The sequence below is a fragment of the Paramisgurnus dabryanus genome, chromosome 11, assembly GCF_030506205.2.
Source record: "Paramisgurnus dabryanus chromosome 11, PD_genome_1.1, whole genome shotgun sequence".
In the NCBI taxonomy this organism is placed as follows: Eukaryota; Metazoa; Chordata; class Actinopteri; order Cypriniformes; family Cobitidae; genus Paramisgurnus; species Paramisgurnus dabryanus.
In genome coordinates this window covers 11,859,051-11,878,334 of record NC_133347.1, presented here as the reverse complement: position 1 = coordinate 11,878,334, position 19,284 = coordinate 11,859,051, and the positions used below count along the sequence as shown (strand labels likewise).

Here is a 19,284-nt window from a genome sequence, read left to right as displayed (position 1 = left end):
CCCTTGCGGAGATATGTGTATTTTTCATGAGGACGCATTCCGGTCCTAACAGCGCGACTCGTCTTCACATCCCCATCAAACAGCGTATACAACACATATCTATCGCGGACAATTGCATCCTCATTCTAAAGGTTTATTATTTTCGTGCGTTTTAAAGTTTTGTGTACAGAGCGATCTCTCTCACGTCTTAAAGCTACAATAACATAATTCATCTCTCAATAAAATCATTCTCTGCTCTTGACTGAAGAACTGTTGTACTTCATATGAATGCGTGTATATTTAATTCATACAGTAAACTGTGAAGTGTTTTATTTTCATTACTTTTAACAGACATAAGCATTTTTAAAGGCATATTCAATTTCTATTTGCAGAAGAAATATTTGATTATTTATTTATTTGATTCTCTATTAAAACAATAATATACCTATTTGCTGCAAGTAATATAACAAATGTAACATCTGTGGTATTACTTTATCTAGAAATATTTTTATCAGTCACAGTCATCAAAGAGCCTATCATAAAGAATTGGTATCGGCATAAGTATCAGCAGATCACGAAGACAACAAATCAGTATTCGGTATTGGCTGCAAAAATCCTGATCGGACCATCCCTAGTAAAAACAATGATAGACCAAGTTGAAGAGTAATACTTAACAACTCAAGCTGCAACAAAAGTCTATTTACTTCCATTACTGATGCTTTTCCTACAACATACCCAACAAGCTGCTGCTTCGTTGGCTTTTGCGCGGATATAAAAAAATGCCCGTTGGCATCTGCATGTGATCTACTAGTGATTTGCATATCAACGCAAGCAACGTATAAATAAAATACATGACACGTAGAGGTGGCGGCTGCGTAGAGGCTACTGCCGCATAAGTCTGAATCAAAAGGTATAAATCAAGCTTCAAGGTAGGTTCTTTTGATTTGTGTCATTGTGTATATTTATGTTTATATTTAAGCATTTAGCAGATGCTTTTATCCAAAGCGACTTACAAAAATTAGGTAGCCAACCATGGTGCCTTAACAACTGATTTGGCAATATGGCAAAAAACATTTCCTAGTAATCAAATAGCAACCCTGGCATTTAATTTATTTTTTTAAACAATTTGTACAAATGTAACTTTGCAAATCTAATTTGTGCAAATATTTCTATTGGCTTTCGAACTATGCTCTATCCATTAAAGAGCACCTATTTTATTGCTAAAAACAACGTTATTTTGTGTATTTGGTATAATAAAAAACACATTATTTTCCACATACTGTACATTGTTGTAGCTCCAGATTTCCCTGTCTTCCTAAAAAGGCACAGATTATGTACAAAACTGTCTCTGATTGGCCAGCTAACCTGTACATTGTGATTGGCCTGATTTCTCTGACGTCAGCTGGAAATGTGACGCTCCTTACCATGTTTGAAAGATTCGCTCAAAATGCTATGCTAACAGGAGTTAACTCACAGGCTGTGAGTCCGAAGCGGGAGGAATTATGATAATGTCGGTCTTGTCTACATCACCAATTCCAGGAAGTAAACAGTTTCCTACAATTCATGTGTTTGATAAGAGATTTACGTTGGAGACAACAACTTACGCCATCGTTTACTTTGGGGTATGTCCCTTTTGCATATCGTTAACATGTACTTATACACACCTACACACCAAAGGAAATTTAAAAACGTGAATCGGACCATTGGTGCTCTTTAAGCCATTTTCTCTGATGAACCATATGTAAAGGTGATCAAAACTTCTGTCTTGTTTCCCTCACATGTCTTTATTTGGGGGAAAAGGAAACGGATGACTTGGCTGTTAGAAGTCTGGGCGGCAGGCTGAGACTTGTTTAAGATTGAAATGTGTTGCTCACAAGAGCCTCTCCCTCAGCGTTTAACCCCCCTTCTGGTCTCAAGCCGCTCCTGGTCGGGCGTTCTTTACATTCCACCTGCTTTGTATCGTCGCTGCACAACTGCTAATTAAATTTCCTGCCACAAACAGCACACTGGGCTGACATTTGCATCACAATACCATTGTCTCCTTCTCAGTCCGTCATGATCCGCAGACATGGACAGTCCCTGTAATGTCCTCTATTTAACTGTTGTATATTTTACAAAGTTGTCCATTCTCTAGTCTCCTGTTGTTGACCCCAAAGTTAAAGGAAGTCATATAGATCTGAAACAACATGAGGGTTAGATACAATGACAGGACTTGTATTTTTTTGGATAAGTTACAATCATTAAACAGTGTTTCTACGATCTGCTAATGTCTTAGAAGAGACAGACTTTATTTCTGCCTTCTATTTTGATATCACTATAGATGGATTCATCCATCCGTTAATTCATCCTTAGAAAGTCACTGATACATTTATATACACAAAGAAACTGCTTTCATTCATCACTTTTCCTCCACTTATGCTAACGTCTCTGTATTTATCATGTGTTGCTCAAGCTATAGCTGAGTACAGATGTGCACTTTAGCCCCTGAATGCCCATTCATGCCTCTATATGCACCTGAATAGACGATAAGGAAGTGTTTGTTTATTCTGTAGGGGCTGAACCCTGTGTGACTCTTGCTTTGCCCTCTGTGCTATTGTATGCAGAACTTGTCAATAGTCATCTTGGCCCCTTTCCTCCATCGTTCAAGGCCAGGTTTTTTTAGGAGGCTGGATCGAATCATCTCCAAAAGGACCAAGTTGTTCTTTGGTTCATAATAAAAACCTTTTTGCCGCTTCCAAAGAGTCAAAAGTTCTCATAAAGTACAGATTGTTTATGAGACGCAATAAACACAGATTTTCACACTGCTGCTCGCAGGATTCCTTATGATATTTACTAAAACCATCATTTGGTTTTTACCGGTTCAGATGATTTGAAAGTATAAGGTTTTGCATTGTAAGCATACTACAGTATGTTGCCTATAAACACAATGGAGTACTCATCTTTGGGTGAGCCAGTGATTAAATTGGATTGATTCTAGTCAATCAAATGCTTTTACACAATTAAATTGCAGTAATCTTTTAATTAGTCATATGCAATTATTGAAAAGCAAAAGGATTTTACAAAGAAACCATCCATTAGATTTGGCGCAACCATTGACATGAGTTATTGTATTGCATAAAGTGACACTCTGGGAAAGATGCCTGATGAGTTGTGCCTGCTATTACAATTTAGGTTGGGTGAAAAATGTTAACCGTTCCAAAAAGTCAAATATCATCCAGTCTGATTCTTTTCAACTAGTCTTTCTCTGCTTGTTATAAGGACAGACTGTAAATCAAGAAGTTGAAATTTCAACAACTTAGTACAAAAGTGGTTTCACAGACAGAGCTTTTGATGCATGTTTGAGCAATCTAAATTTAAAAACAATTTGCACTGACATATCTTAACATATATCAGTGTCATTGTTTCGTCTCAAGAGGCACACCACCCTCTTGAAAAATCACCCAGACTAGATTTAGCTGGCTATGCTGGTGTAGCAGGCTGGTTTGAGAGGGTTTTGGATACTTTGAGGCTGTTTTTACACTTGGCATTAACATGCGTTTTTATCTATCGGATCACAAGTGGATGACCCTTATGTCAGGTGTAAACGGTGTTCAGAAAGTTTTGAGCTTGTCCACTTTCAACCACTTTCAATCACATTCAGAGGGTGTCAAAAACTCTTTCAATCAGATTGCTTTTGTAGGGTAAACGCACATGTGGTTGAATGTGTTCGAACAGCCACACGCAACCACCTTCTCTCCGCCCATTTATCTAATCTGAGGTACTAAACACAATGTTTTACATCTTTTCTGAATTATGGCGCGAACACACGGTGTACAGCGCTATTTTTTATGGAGGACCACAAGAGTCATGCAAAATGTAATAAAGAACTTCAATATTTAAAAACTACCTGGACAATAAAAATAGCAATTAATAGATTTGTTTAAAAATTCATTAATTAATCTATAAATAAATAGACAAAGTTACAAAAAAATCATTATGTAACATTTTATTAGGCAATAAAAAGTGAGATTATAAAAATAACGTAGAAATTAAATATATATCCATTAATAAATCATTCAAATTAATATAACAATTTACAAAAACAACATAAAACACTCAATAAGTTCATCATTTTAAATTTCATTTATAAATTCTTAATTAAATAATGGAATTTCAAAATGTATTTCAAAAAGCGATTTAAAAAGAGTAATAAATAACTGGATTTATAAATTGAACTACAAATACAGGTTTAAATTAGGCATTTAAAGGGGGATTTCCATTTAACATTTCTGTTTTCATTTTTCCGATGGTTCTCCTTATTCTTTTCGCTATTCGATTTGCTTTTCGTTTTAGCCTCTCTATTTAGCTTTTCCGTGACTCTTTGGGTCCTTGCAAATGGTCAAATGAGAAATGCAAATTAGATATGGCCAGGTGGATGTAACAAGCTCGCTGATTGGCTCTGATTGTACGTCATGCGCAGATTTATAGATCTCAGATGAGGACCCAAACAGTCACGGAAAAGCTAAATAGAGAGGCTAAAACAAAAAGCAAATCAAATAGCAAAATGAATAAGGAGAACTATCGGGAAAATGAAAACAGAAATGTTAAACAGAAATCCCCTATTAAATGCCTAATTTAAACCTGTATTTGTAGTTCAATTTATAAATCCAGTTATTTATTTCTCTTTTTAAATCGCTTTTTGAAATACATTTTAAAAATTCCATTATTTAATTAAGATTTTATAAATGCAATTTAAAATGATGAACTTATTGAGTGTTTTATGTTGTTTTTTGTAAATTGTTATATTAATTTGAACTATTTATTAATGGATTAATATTTCATTTCTACATTATTATTATAATCTAACTTTTTATTGCCTAATAAAATGTTACATAATGATTTTTTTTTGTAACTTTGTCTATTTATTTATAGATTAATTAATGAATTTTTAAACAAATGTATTAATTGCTATTTTTATTGTCCAGGTAGTTATTAAATATTGAAGTTCTTTATTACATTTTGCATGACTCTTGTGGTCCTCCATAATTTTTAGCCTTTTATTGATAAAACTAAAGCGGCTGATCTCCGCAGTTTCATTTTGCAAGCGTGTGAAAGTTGCGCTATCTTATTTCATCAATTGCGTTAAAAATTCAGAGAAAGCTCTAACATATACATGTACAAAACACTGTTACTTACAACACAAGCAGCGGACTCCAACATAATATTAGTTTGCGTCCATATAAACTCTTCATTACTCCCACTCGCGTTTAAATGACAACAGAGAGACTCGCCCACACAGACCACCCCTCAGTATTCAGGACAGAAGCGGTCAAAAGTGGACAAAAGAGATGGATTTAAATACCAGGTGTAAACGTGATGTGTCTCTCTTGTCCACTTGTAATCCGATCGACGAAAACAGATCTTATACCAAGTGTAAACAGCCCCTTTGTAGCTGGTTTTAGCTAGTCAGGCTTGAAGACCAGCTGACCTACCAGCTTAAACCAGCTTGACCAGGCTCTAAGATTGGCTCAGAGTTAAAGATGAAAGTAGCTGGTTTAAGCTGTTTCTCCTAGTCTGGCAAAGCTGGTCTTCCAGCCTGGTCAAGCTATTGGCTCAGCTGGTTTTAGATGGTGGGCCAGCTGGTTTCCAGCCTGACCAGCTAAAAAGTGGCCAAAACCCCTATAAAACCAGCCTGCTACACCAGCTAAAACCAAACTGGGAGACCAGCTAAAACCAACCAACCAACCATCTTAGGCTGGTTTCAGCTTTTTTAAAAGGGAAGTAATGTTTTGTATATAAGGTACTTAAATGTTCCAATATAACTAAGGCCTAGTCCTGGATTAATGTAAACCCGTTTCTGGTGAAACTGCCCGATAAAACTTAGCCAAATCTTTTAATTTACAACTGAAGAGAGGTTGGTCAAAAGGTCATCTTGATTGTCTGATAATCTTGTTATTGTTTAGATTGAAGCAAGTCAATCACAGAAGGTGTGTTGTTTTTAAAGACTAATAAAGGAAAGATTACTCGTCCTGTGCGACTTTGAAATCCCAACATGGAAGTTTTTCTCGGGAGAGCAGACGTAATGCGGAGACAATGTGGTGGAACAGAATCACTTAGGAAGTTTTCCATCTCTTCGCATCCCACTATATAGGTAACCGTTGACCTGATGCCATTTGGCGCTTATCACTGGCCGTCTGGTTATCTTCCTTCGCGAGGAGGTTCTTCAAACAGAAATGGCCAGCATTTGCTGTATTTTATTGCATATAGTAGTAACAAATGTTGACATGCCTTTTAAACAGCTGGTGCATTTGATGCATTTATTAATGCACTTATTTTTCATCTGCTGGTTTGTTTGCCAGCTAGAACCTGTTGCACGGTTGCAACAGCAAGCCCGCAGCAGTAACTGATCCATCACATTTGTGAGGAATTTCTTATGTGAACAGTTTCTGTAACGCGTCACTGGGTGTTGTAACCACTATGTATATTTTTTCGCCCCAAACAGGCACCTGCTTGGAGAGCGTTGTGAAATGCAACTCTTACCCTAGAGCACCTTTTCGTAGCTCAAAACTGTTTTGTATCACCATGGGCAACAAAATGGTGTGACAACAGAAACTGGAGCTCCACCATTTTGTCATGACTGGAAAAGAGAAAGGGAAATGACTCCTACGAAACCATTTAACAGTTTACCTTAATGACTCTGTCTTTCCCTTTACACTTCTTTTTGGTCTTTGTTTCATGTAAGCTTTCCAGTTTACATTGCACTTTCTCTTCTCTTCTCAGAATCATCCTCTGATCTGGGTTTGGGGGTGGTGCGGAAATCTGGAAAGGGTTACCGGAGGAGGGTGGGGGGGTTGTAGAGTTGTAAGTGTGAACAAACGGTTTCTATGGCAACGACCGATTCTCCCTGGCTGCAGAGCTCTTTGCTTGTGGTGTGCTGGCGACGGATGGACTGGGGTTGTGATGGCAATAGAAGATTGAGGGTTCTGAATATGTGCGTTTGTAAAGAGTCAAGGAGAGTAAATGGAGTAAAAGTTGCAGGTTTTTTTGGAGGGTCTCAAATGGATCTGAAAAAGGGTCCAGCTGGCCACTTAGGCCATCCATTTCTAGATACATTTAAAGAACTTTCTCTCTTAGTCTTATCTAACCATAGATGTTTAATTTAGTATGTACACTAATATGAATTAAAATATGAATTCATACACATTACAAATTGGAATTGGATTGCAATTCAGTTTTGTCCACTACATAAAAACGCACACAGAATATGTGCCATACATGAGTAAATAATCTACAGGTTCAAGATTAGTTTTTTCTGTCAGTTAGTTTAGATGGAGGTCTTTATTGCAGGCAGTAGGAAGAGCGCTGTGTCATTAGTCTGTGTTTTGAAAGCCGCGTATCTGCGAAACATCAGCCCAGCTTGTTGGACACAGATGTCCAGTATAGACAGCCCTTTAATGGCAACAAGTGCTTCTGCTTTATTGCACGGCTGTTTGAAGCTTCCGGTGGGTCATAAAAACAAACATAGTGCATTTCCAAGACTGCAAATCTGTCAGAAAAAAGTCTGGATTATTTAGTTGGAAAAGTAATTTGAAGCTAAGTGATTGTTGTGTTTGCAGTATCTCGGTGCAATGAAGGCGTGATGTCTTTTCCTTTTTTGTCTTAGTGTCCCCTTTCTGATGGCTTTAACATTCCTTTTCACGTAACAAACAAAAAAGACTAGAAAGTTAGTTTCTAGGTCCTGGCTGCAGTACATAGTTTCTGAAGGCAAATATGTTTTTAGGCTGTAATGACGCATGGCCTCCACCCCTCCCCAGTCTGTGACCCCCCTCTCCCCCCTTTAAGAGGGTCAGAGTAATAGCTTATGTATTTATTGTTCTAAGTTTCTGGTTAATGTGAGATAGAAGGATCACTTGGGGGATGGCATTGTTTGGTTTGGGAAGTATTCTGTTGGTTGCCTAGCAACAGGCTCCTGGAAACGGGAGTGGACGGTGTTGCCACTAGCAACCGTTGTTGGTCTGCAAACAATGTGGGCCAGTGCAAACAAGAGCCAAGACTATGGGCTCCTGTTTTTAATTGAACATCTGCATGTGCTTTGCCCTGATAGAGTGCTGTTTAAGTTCGATCTGTCTTTGACAGATGCATCTAAACCTTTTTCTCAACACTTACCTTATCAACAGGTATTACGTTGTGTTTTTCAGTCATGTAGTACTGGATTAATGCCCGGTTACTCCCAGAAAAGGATTTAGGTCTACTTTCCTTCAAACTCAGGTTAATGTGAACAGAAGGAAGTTGTGACGGACTTTAATAGCTCATTTGTGTTACGCTGAGCCGAGCGGTTGTGTCGTGCGGCAGGGAGCCTGTGGTCTACTGTAATAAAGCACAGCCCTATTCAGGACGGGCCTCTTTCGTTTTTCACACCAAAGTGCCGGGGCTCCCGCTGTTTGTCCGCCTTTGTGGGGCTTGTCGCCGTCGGTGGGGAATTTGTGCGGCTTTTAACCTTCTCTAGAAACTCGTATGAAGGTGAAAATGTGACGCCGTTTATAGAAAACTGCCCCTGTATCACTTTTTCTTTCTTCTTGAAGTTTTACCACGGAGCGCTGACTGACAGGCTGAAGTTGATTTATCTCTGAACACCTGAAGGCTTACAGTGAGGAGTAATAACAGTGGGAATAATAGCGGTAGGCAGGATTCGCCTCCAAAGATAACTATGTCTGGGGACAACCAGAACGTATTTATATCCAACCCAACACCCCACAGGCGAATTCCTTTCTTTAAAAAGATCTTAGTGCCGTGGTACTATTTACACAGAGTTTTGATGAAACTTATTGATGTTATGACTACGACTTTTTGAGTCTGGTTCAGGTGAGAATTGGACAAAGTCTGTTGGAATTCAACTGAATAAGCCCTGTTGATTGATGCAAAGCTGAAAAAAGTTATAACTGCTGATATATAACTGATGATACATCGACTTTTCAGGTCTATGAGTTTTGTACAAAATCAATGCGTTTGGGGAATCTGGAGCTACAAAAATGTATGGTATATGGAAAATAATGTGTTTTAACCATAAACCACGCAAACGCATGGTATTTTACCATATACACAAAATAACGTTGTTTTTAGCAATGAAATGGGTGCACTTTAATGACTTTATTCAGCCAAACTCAATTGCAGTTATATTAAATAAAATTTAATGTGTAAAACCATTTTAGCCACACATTAGTTAGACCGAGGGGCAACCTTCCGATCTCTCTAATGAAACTAATACAGAAGTGACTTAAACTGCAATTCATCGACTGGCCCCTTGAGTCTGGCTCCAAAAGGGAGTCAATTTCCATATACTCCCATGTTAAAAATGCCCAACTTTACAGTAGAAAATAATGTGTTTACAGCCTGGTACAAAAAGTGTTTTGGTCTATATAGCTAATTTTGCCCTTCATGACAACTGTGAGGGGGTGAATTTTTTTGTTACTCATTCGTTTAAATTATATTAAGCCTTAAACTTCTGCATAATTAAGGGCGTGGCCGCTTGAGTGATGGTTGAACAGCCACTGCTGTCACTAGACTCGCGATAGGCGGGAGTGGTTTCACTTCAGCTTCACACATGTCACGCCTCTTTACCAATTTCGGTTTTCCGTGAGTGATTCGCGGTGACACGCGACCAAGATGGCGACGGCAGGCAACGCCTACTTTCAGCTCCAAAAAGTATCTTCGCAAACCAATGGGTGACGTCACGGACGCTACGTCCATATTTTTTACGGTCTATGGTTACGACACCTATGTAACAACTCTAGATTCAGATACGTGAAATCTCATTGGGTCGTCATTGGAATTGTGATGGAAAACAGTCATCAGACATGCAAGAACTATTGCGGTGCTCCTATAGCCTCTGCTAATCGCGCATGTCTCAACAAACGGACGAGGCGTTTATCGTTGACACGCTTACTGTTGCACTATTCTTTGAAACGACAGGGGGCGACTCGAGCAATCGAGTCAAAAACAGACACAAAGAAGAGGATAGAAGTCAGCGTTCGTTGAAACAACCTTGGTACTTGTAACATCAGAGCTTGATATATAAATATGAGAACATGAATAAAACGCCAATCTCTTAAATATGTCTTTATTAAAAATTATAATTTCGTTTTTACTAAACAAACATAAAATCTCGATTTTTTATTTTTATTTTATTCCTCATCCAGTGGTACATTTACTACAAATATAAGCCAATAATTCTTAATCATATGTAAAGAATTCATGTTTTAAATGGTAAGGTTTTCATACTTTACTTTAAGAGTAATAAATAGTATATGCGTTGTTGTGCATGGATTGATCAAAGAGCTACGTCACAGGCTTGCATGTTCGGCCAGATTCGCCTCAAGGTCGGTTATTTTCTGATGCGAAGCCGCGTGCGCAGTTACAAATATTGCCGTACCCAACGCACACGACTGCCCACTCCGCGTTGACATCATTTTTGCTGCGTGCTACAACGTGCTCATGCGGACGCGTCAAGTATAAACAAAGCTTACAGGCCGTGAGAGATTTGTGTATGCTTTATACTGTTGGTGTGCAATTGCTTTCTCAAGCAATCAAATCTTACTAAATAATATAATTACATTAACAGTGCCAAAAGTCAGGTTCAATCCCAGGCAACACACATACTAATAATTGAACGCATACCAGGTAATGCCCTGTTTGTTACTTTTGATAAAAGCGCCTGTCAGAATGCATTCATGTAAATGTAAAATTGTGAGGGATGATTTTCAACTGCGTTTTCGGTGACTAAAATTTGATTGCTGGCGAGTGGCCCTTTGACAGTCTTGTTATTCTCTCTTCACTTTGTCCAATTTACGTAGTGTCCTTGAAAATAAAATCATAAAATACCCCAATAATCCAAATGTTTGTTTATAAAATGATTTTTTTTTACCCTTTTATTGTGTTTTATTTTATTTCTGCTTTATCTTATTACAAATTAAGTGTTTGTTTATAATCCATTAAGTTTAAGCTTAACTGATCTGATTCATCGTATGTATTATCATTCGTCACAGTTCTTTTATTTTTAAACAGAAGACAGATATACTTGTCCACGTTCAGCTCCGATTAATTTACCTTTTAATTGATCTTTACACTTGAGAATTCATTATTTCCTATTCCTAATCTCAGAAACGCAAGGAGTTGTTTTTCTTTATTCTTTCACTCCCAGAGGAAAACGTTGATTGCTTGTAATTAGCATCCGTGTTTCAGATGAAATCGTGCATGTTAAGCTTATTGCTTGTGGTATACTCTATTGTAAACTTCAACAACAAACTGTCAGTCAGAGAGTCTCTCCGAGCGCATGAGCTCTCAGATCAGTCTTCGCTCTTGACAGCCCTCAGGATCGATGTTCTAAACGCTGATCTGGGACCTGTTGCACGCTCTGCCGGTTGTTTTTAAATGCGTAACGAAAGATCCGTGTCGCTGTCAGGCTGGTTAAGAGCTTATTTAAACGTAAAGAGATCGGCAGGCCTCCTGTAGCTCTTTTTCCATGTTTCCGAGTCTGTCTGTCTCTCCAACACTCCAGAGTTCCTGTGTGTGAGCCTAAAAAAGAAAAGCGCTAGGGGCGGAGGGGTTGGGGTGGTGGAGTTAGGGATGGTTTCCATGGATCCCTCTCCATAGCAACCGACAAACGTTTACAAAGCATTGAGGAATTTCCTCATATCAGCTGTATTATTGGAGCCCCTAGAGACGGGACTCATTCCAAACAACTGCTGGAGATCATCAGTATCCTGGCGGGGGGGACCAGCCTCATTGCCATTATTTTTTTATCAGGTGGGGGGGTGCAGGTTGTTTTTTCAACTCCTAACTCTTTCCAAAATCCTATGATATATCCTCTTTAATCCATTTAGTTTTTCTGACTGGTCTCCATCTGTGTCATCTATTCTCTTCTTTCCCATTCTCGTGTACACTGGCAAGGTAAAAGTTATGAGTTTGGAGACATACACTTGGCTCCTGACGACAGCGCCAAACACTTCGCTTTAGCTAAATTGCCAATAGGTGCCAAACTGTGGCTGTGATGGGATTGTTAATGTTTCTTTTGTTTATTTCCACATAATGGAGTTCAGAGGTGAGTGGCCTTCTTGGGCTGTGGGTGACTCGGTCTGACTTGGCTGCTTCAAGCTCTTCCTGGTCTTGTGTGAAAGCTTTTGGTCCTTTCTTTGAGGCTTCTGTGAAAAGCAGCATTGTTTAACACGATTGTTGGCACATGTGCAAAATTGTGTTTCAGTGGGCTGCTCTTATCCCTCCAACAACCTGTTGGATCTCTTTGATTCAATTATGTATTTTTATCAGCCTCCCACATTGCATTATTACAAGGGGTCGGATCAGCCGGGATATCATTAGAACCTCTTGGTGGGATTATATGTTAGAATTAGCATACTAGATTTAAAGTACTACATTTGTCATTTGGCTAGTACACCATACAAGTGGGAGCGTTGTGGAAATACATCCCCATACATTCATTCGTCCGCCACAAAATTAAAACTGGCCACCACAAATAGATGTTTACACATCGCATTTATCACTACCTGTCAGGTTTTCTCGAGACAGTGCAAGCTAGCATGAAGGTAAAGCTAATCTTTAACATTATAGCGATAACGCTGGTAGTGACGAATCTCTCAGACCAATCAGTGATCTACAGTGTTTTCGCGTCATGTTTTGGTATAAGCTCGAGTCACTTGTGGTACTAAAAAAGTATTTGCACCTAGTGGAAAAACCCAATCCAAACCAAACCGTAGGGTACTATGCAATGGAAAGTGCCAATAGAATGGATAATACTGTCATGCTTTGCACTCATTTTAATTCTTCTGTCTACGACTCTTGCAGAAACATGCAGCGCTCAGAGGGTGGCTCAGAGACGGCGACCACTGTGGCGATGAGGACACCCACTTCAGCCCAGGCACCTGTGGTTCAGCCTGTTCCCCCTTCACAACAGGTAAACATTCTCAACGCGTCCTGACCGCACACCATAGCACCTCGTACAAAATACAGGTCTGATAATAATTATTATAAAAGCCCTGCCACCTTAAAGATCTCTGCAGAGCTTTATTATAGCTTTTCTCTCATCAGTCTGAATCTCTGTAATGATGACTTCAGTATATCCATCTGAAGTGATGAAATTTCTCTCCTCACCCACACCCATCAGCTGTCAGAGCCGATTGAAATGATTAACCGTGACTTTCAGTTGAACTGGTGAGGGAGATGTAGGGTTTGGATCTACCACAGATCAAAAGAAACCCTACTTTATATAATTTCGATTTGTATTTTAAGTAGAACATCATATTAAAAACCAGTAGATGACTTTAAACCACAAAAAGTTTTTTCTGTAATTCATACTTTGCATATAGACTCCATTTTTATTGTCTCACACATACAGAATAACAGCTTTGGTGCCAGCATCCCAAAGTGATTAAATTGTGTTTTCTATAGGAACTTGAAAGAGGAACCAGTCAGATTTTTTTTCACTTTAAGGTTAAGTGTGTAATTTCTGCACCACCACTGGCCCCTAGTGAAAAACATTTTAAACCATCCTAAGCTGATTTTCTGGTCTTGGGTGGTCTGCCAGTCCTGTCAGACTGGTCTGGTTTGCCCATTTTTAGAGGGACTTGAGGCCAAAGTCCTTTTGTTACGCGTTCGTGAGGGTCTGCGTACAATGCACATAACGCAGTTTTTGTCATCAAATGAGTGAGCGCATACTATATGCGCACCACCAGATTCTTGAAACCTTGCATAAATGGTATGTAGCCCAGGAGATGCATTGCGATTTTTTTCGAATGTCTGTGTACACATCCGAGTCCAATGAAATATACGTATGCAATAGGGACGATTCACATTTCACGTCTTTTGTGCGCTCAAGTTTGTTATTTCAAAAATTATTTCAAGTATGCGCGCTCATAATGCTGCGTTCACACCAGCTGCGGGTAGAGGCATCAAACGCGAGTGATTTCAATGTTAAGTCAATGTGAAGAAGCGTTGACGCGTGTCTGGAGGTCTCCCGACGCGAATGAGGCGTTTAGCACGGCGCAGTAGACGCGATTCCGTATTAATTTTGGCGGAAAAACACGCTGTGTTAACCAATCAAGAGCTTGCTGTAGTAGTGACGTGAGTACAGGATGCGAGCGGAGTCGCAGAAGCCCCTCCCATGACGCGAATTTCCGCGTGAATGTCTCGATGACTAGAATTTTATGCACGGCTTTCATACACGAATGAAGCGAGTAAACTCAAAATATTTAATGCCAGGTACACACCAAATGCGGGGCATCGCGTTACTCACTCTAGATTACTCGCAGGATTTAACATCATGTCATGCAAATTTTTTGCTTGAGTTGAATATTTTCAACTTGGGCAAAGACGCGTTTGAGGCGAATAGCACGTGTTTTCGTGGCAAATGCGCTGCCTATATCGCATCATTCGCATCGCCCCACGCGATGGCGTCTGATAGCGTCTTTGCATTGACTTTGTATGTAATCCACTCACTCAAATCTTCGAACTTGCATCTGGTGTGAACCCACAGTAAGTGGCAAACTAGGTGCGGTAGATGCGAATTTGACGCCTTAAACGCGGCTGGTGTGAACCCATGGTAATGGAAGCGACGCGGTTGCGACGCGCACGCGGTGCGACGCACTTGTTTTTTCCAGGCACGTCTGCTTCGAGGTAAAAACATTTCAACTTTCTATAATGCCACAGGTCATGTGACAAGAACCAACCGACGGTCGCATTTTCCATGCGGAGTTAGACGTGAAATATGAACCGCCCCATATGCATACATTTGCGTACACAATAAAAACTGACTATTTTCCGTGCTTTAAGCACACACATCAGTTTAAAAATCAAGCTGAGCCAGCTAGACTTTTTTAATCTTTTAAGATTATCAGCCTGATTTACGTCTATAGCGTCTACTTTTACCACGCCCCCTAATCTCCTATTGTTCAGCCAAACAGATAGTCCCGCTCTAAACTCCCCCTATTGGCTGAGCCAGAACCAGCTAAATGTTTTAAAGGCGTTACAGTAGTTTTAAACTTTATGCATAATGTATAAAAATATTTACTCTCACAAAAATGTTACACTTTACCTATCAAGAGACCTTTAAAGAATTAGAGTCTCTAATTCTCACGTATGTGTGCGTGTGTGTGTCCCTCACCTGCAGCGTGTGTTAGTTCAGACCGCTGGTTCTGCCCAGAAGGTGACTCAGGCGCAACAGCTACCCGTGCCTAGAGTTCAACAGGTCCCTCAGCAGGTACACACACACACACATACACACATTGACACAAGCACAGGACAGCCAATCACATCACACGCCAGCAACCCACAACACTTTCGGCTTATCTTTTTCCCTTCTGCTTATCTCTCTTTCTCTGTCTATTGTTCCTGCATCACCAACTCAACAACATGCCGTCAAAAAGCCCTGAAACACAGACACGCATCACCTTCACGCATCACCTTCAATCACGCCATGCCTGAACCATCGCAGCTAATAGACTAATAATTGCTTTTCCGTGAGTTTCTAATTGAGGTGAATCTTAGTGCTCACTGCCCTCTGCTGCCTGCATCCTGAACCTCATTTCGCTTACAGAATCCACATCGATGCATCTCAGATCTAATGCAGTGCTTTTGTACCAATCTGATCTGTTTATCTGTGTTGTGTGTGTCTTGTAAGGTCCAACAGGTCCAACATGTGTACCAGTCCCAGGTGCAGTATGTAGAAGGTGGAGAGGCGGGCTACCCTAATGGCACAATGTAAGCATCTATCTGTCACCCTCATTTTGTCCTAAACCTGTATGAGATTTTTATTCTGTTGAATACAAAAGTAGATACTTTGATAAACGATGGTACAGTTGACGACGGCACACATTGACTTCCACATTATTTTAGGCAAATGTGTGCTTAACTTCATTTATCAAAATATCTCCTTTTGTATTCAACAAGTGAACGGTCCTTAAATCGCTGTGAATACCTAACACTTTCTTCTTTTTCAGTCGTGCTGCATACTCGTACAACCCAGAGTCCCAGCTGTACGGACAGGGTAGCGGAAACACCTATTTCGACTCCCAAGCGGGTGGTACCCAGGTCACCACCGTCGTCTCGTCTGCCAGTGGAGTGCCTGCCCACAGCATGGTGGGCATCTCTATGGATGGCAGTCAAATCATTTCCAGCGGCAGTGCCTATCTGATCCACGGCGGAATGGAGGGCGGCCGGCACCACTCATCTCACTCGGCCCGATCATCGTCTGCAATGGTACGATCCACTAAAATTGTGTTGTAGTGCCGGTAACTTAAAGTATTCGGAAAGCTGAGAAATATGTGAGCTACCCTGCCTCAGTTTAGACGCCAGTATTTTGCAATTCTGTTTATTTTTAAATAGTTACTCAGAGAGATGTTTAATACTCTAACACATTATCATCCGAGTACAGATATCTCTTTATTTTGTTGTGCGGTGGGCTTGAGGAGGCAACTGCCTCTAAATAATTCAGCTCTGCCTTGTTTTAGCAGTTTTCATGGCCACTTGAGTGGCCTCCGAAACAAAGCAACCCCTGGGGCTCATTACCATTTACCCAAAAGCCCTCGGGAGTCTTTTAAACACTTGGAAGGATGCCAGTGTTTTTATCGTCTACCCAGTCTCCCTCTTTGCCAGTCTGCCAAATCTCACTGCCTTCTTTTTTCCCTTTAATCTTTATTAGGCCTCACTTTATTCCAGGTTTGGATAGACGGCTATTTTTTTGAGTAATCAAAATTCAGTTTGCCCACTAGCTTTATGTCATTTACACGAGAAACGAGTCCGGATCCAATAGCAGACACTAAACTCCTCGGCCCCAGCTAATACCTGTAAAAAACATGTTTATGTGTATAAATGACGCTGTTTTACAAATTAAGCATAAAGCGATGGTTGCTTCACAAAGGCTGCAATCATTCATTTTAAGAAGCGTCTAAAGAGTCTGTCTCATGTTCGAGGGTACCGTGACCTCGCACCCGTGTGCTCAGCTCATTAGCATACATGAGGCCGAGACAGGAAAAGTGCCGTAACCCTCCGAGTTTCTCGCATTTGCATGCTTTTTGTTCACCCGTAATGAATGTGGCTGCAAATACTGACAGACTGTAATGGAAATGCTCAAAATTCGGCTGCAGCTAACAGACTGATTTCCTTTTCTTTTTGTGTGTGTTTTTCTCTGTCGTCCCCCCACACATCCCACCCCCCTCCATTCTTTCTTCTCTTCCCCCGTTTCATGTCTCGCATGCCCTTACTTTTCCTCAGCTTGAAATGGCGATTGAAAACCTCCAAAAGTCAGAAGGGATCGCCACTCACAAAAGCAGCCTGCTCAACAGCCATGTAAGTCGAACCAGGGAAATAAAACTTGATTTGAAACCCTGAAAGAAAAGGCCAGTTTGTCTTGCCTGCTTCTTTTGCTTTGCTTTTCACCGCTGCTGTGAGCATGCTTACGCAGAACTGCCCATTGCTTGGTTTTTATTTGGGTTTAAACCGCCCCCATCCCCCTGCATTCACCTATACACCACTTATAGAGATGTTAAATTGGCATTCCAGGGGCTGAAGGTGGTTTGTATGTTTTTCAGCTTTTGTGAGGCTAATGAATGTTAAATTTGAATATTTCTGTATATTCCATCCCTCCTCCAAATCCAGACACAGTCTATAAACTGTTAACTTAACAGTAAAGCAGATCTCTCATACATGAAAGGTTTCATTTCGCAAGATGTAATCAGATCCCGATCGAAATGTGTTAGATGTTTAACAGCCTGAAGTGGCTTAGGGCTCTTGAGTCCGGCACATTTGTGGAGCTCAACATAAGGACAGACACCTCAGCCCACGGTTATGAATATTTACCAATATTCAATTATCCTCCTCCTAAGAGGGGGCTGTGTTGGCTTAACAAAGCCGGTGGTTACGCTTGTGTCAGTGGAGGGCCTAATTTCATCTTCACATATTACCTATTACTTGTGCTTTAAAGTCCGCATTTCAAATAGAGACATTTATTATGTATAAAACCCCCTTTCTCATGTTTTAGTGTACCTCAGTAGGCCCACAGAAAACAAATATTTCTGCATTCATTCACCTCGCCTCTTGCATGTTTGATATATTTTGGCCTTTGTGATATTTCATATACCTTTTAAACTTTAATCTGCAAATTTTTCACACTTAATCTGGGCAAAAAAAAGTGTGCACATACCTAGATGGTTCTGGGGTTTGGTTTTGTTTTTCTGTGCTCAATACTGTTACATATATAGTCTAGTTGTTCAGAAAATTGATGAAGGTAAAATAATTTGATATTGCTTACCAGTTATTTATTGTGTCTGTGTGCACAGTTGCAGTGGTTACTGGATAATTATGAGACTGCTGAGGGTGTGAGTCTGCCGCGGAGCTCTTTGTACAACCACTACCTGAGACACTGTCAGGAGCAAAAACTGGATCCGGTCAACGCAGCCTCATTCGGCAAACTCATCCGATCCGTTTTCATGGGCCTTCGCACACGGCGGCTTGGGACCAGGTCAGAAAAGAGTAACAAACACAGTTTAGGGTTAGGGTGTCACCTGACTACTGTCACTATAAGCTACACTACAACCATAAACACTGTCCATAACCCTAAAAACACCACTTATACACATTCACCTGACTTTAGTTGTTATTAAAAAAAATTACACTTTAAAAGTGTTAAACGTTTTTAGCTTAAAGGACAAGTTCTGTATTTAACACTAAAAGCCCTGTTTTCAGATTGTTTATGATGAAATAGAATGGTTTTGACTCAAATTTGGACATATGATGCTGGCCCGAGAATTTTTCAGTTTCTGCACTGGAACAATCCTTCCTAAAATGCATTAAACTTTCGTTTACAAAGACGTGAAACTCACCGAGTGGTCAGGGGTGTTCACTGATATGCTCACACAAAAATTGCTGCAAAAGATGCTTTCCAACAGGTGTTTTACCATTCGTTGTTAACTTGTGGACCTATTTTTCCAAACGCCTCACACCCGTATATTCTTCCGTTGAGAGCTTGAATAATAAACACTCCAGCCCAGTTGGTGGCGATAATCTGCCTTTGCCAATTGCAAGAATAGAAACAAAGTTCCCGGCGGTGAATAATACCGTACCTCACAGATCAATGGAGTTGGACAAAAACTACGATAAAACTTGTTGGAAACCTGTTTTGCAGCGATTTTTGTGTGAGCATATCAGTGAACACCCCTGACCACTCGGTGAGTTTCACGTCTTTGTAAACAAAAGTTTAATGCATTTTAGGAAGAATTGTTTCAGTGCACCTATGCACCCATTGTAGAGGTGGAAGGTGATACA

General features: G+C 40.1%; 1 protein-coding gene across 3 annotated transcripts in view; it reads left to right on the top strand.

The window, feature by feature from the left end:
- rfx2 (regulatory factor X, 2 (influences HLA class II expression)) overlaps nucleotides 1-19,284 on the top strand; it is a 42,606-nt gene that overhangs the window by 6,219 nt on the left and 17,103 nt on the right. The window contains exons 2-7 of one of the 3 annotated variants that reach the window (XM_065246775.2): nucleotides 12,814-12,922; nucleotides 15,134-15,223; nucleotides 15,644-15,723; nucleotides 15,963-16,221; nucleotides 17,236-17,310; nucleotides 18,300-18,481. In XM_065246775.2, coding sequence (XP_065102847.1) covers nucleotides 12,818-12,922; nucleotides 15,134-15,223; nucleotides 15,644-15,723; nucleotides 15,963-16,221; nucleotides 17,236-17,310; nucleotides 18,300-18,481 — 791 coding nt within the window. In that variant the 5' untranslated portion in view covers nucleotides 12,814-12,817. The remainder of the gene's footprint in view (nucleotides 1-12,813; nucleotides 12,923-15,133; nucleotides 15,224-15,643; nucleotides 15,724-15,962; nucleotides 16,222-17,235; nucleotides 17,311-18,299; nucleotides 18,482-19,284) is intronic. The other 2 variants (XM_065246777.2, XM_065246776.1) reach the window with 2 other exon arrangements.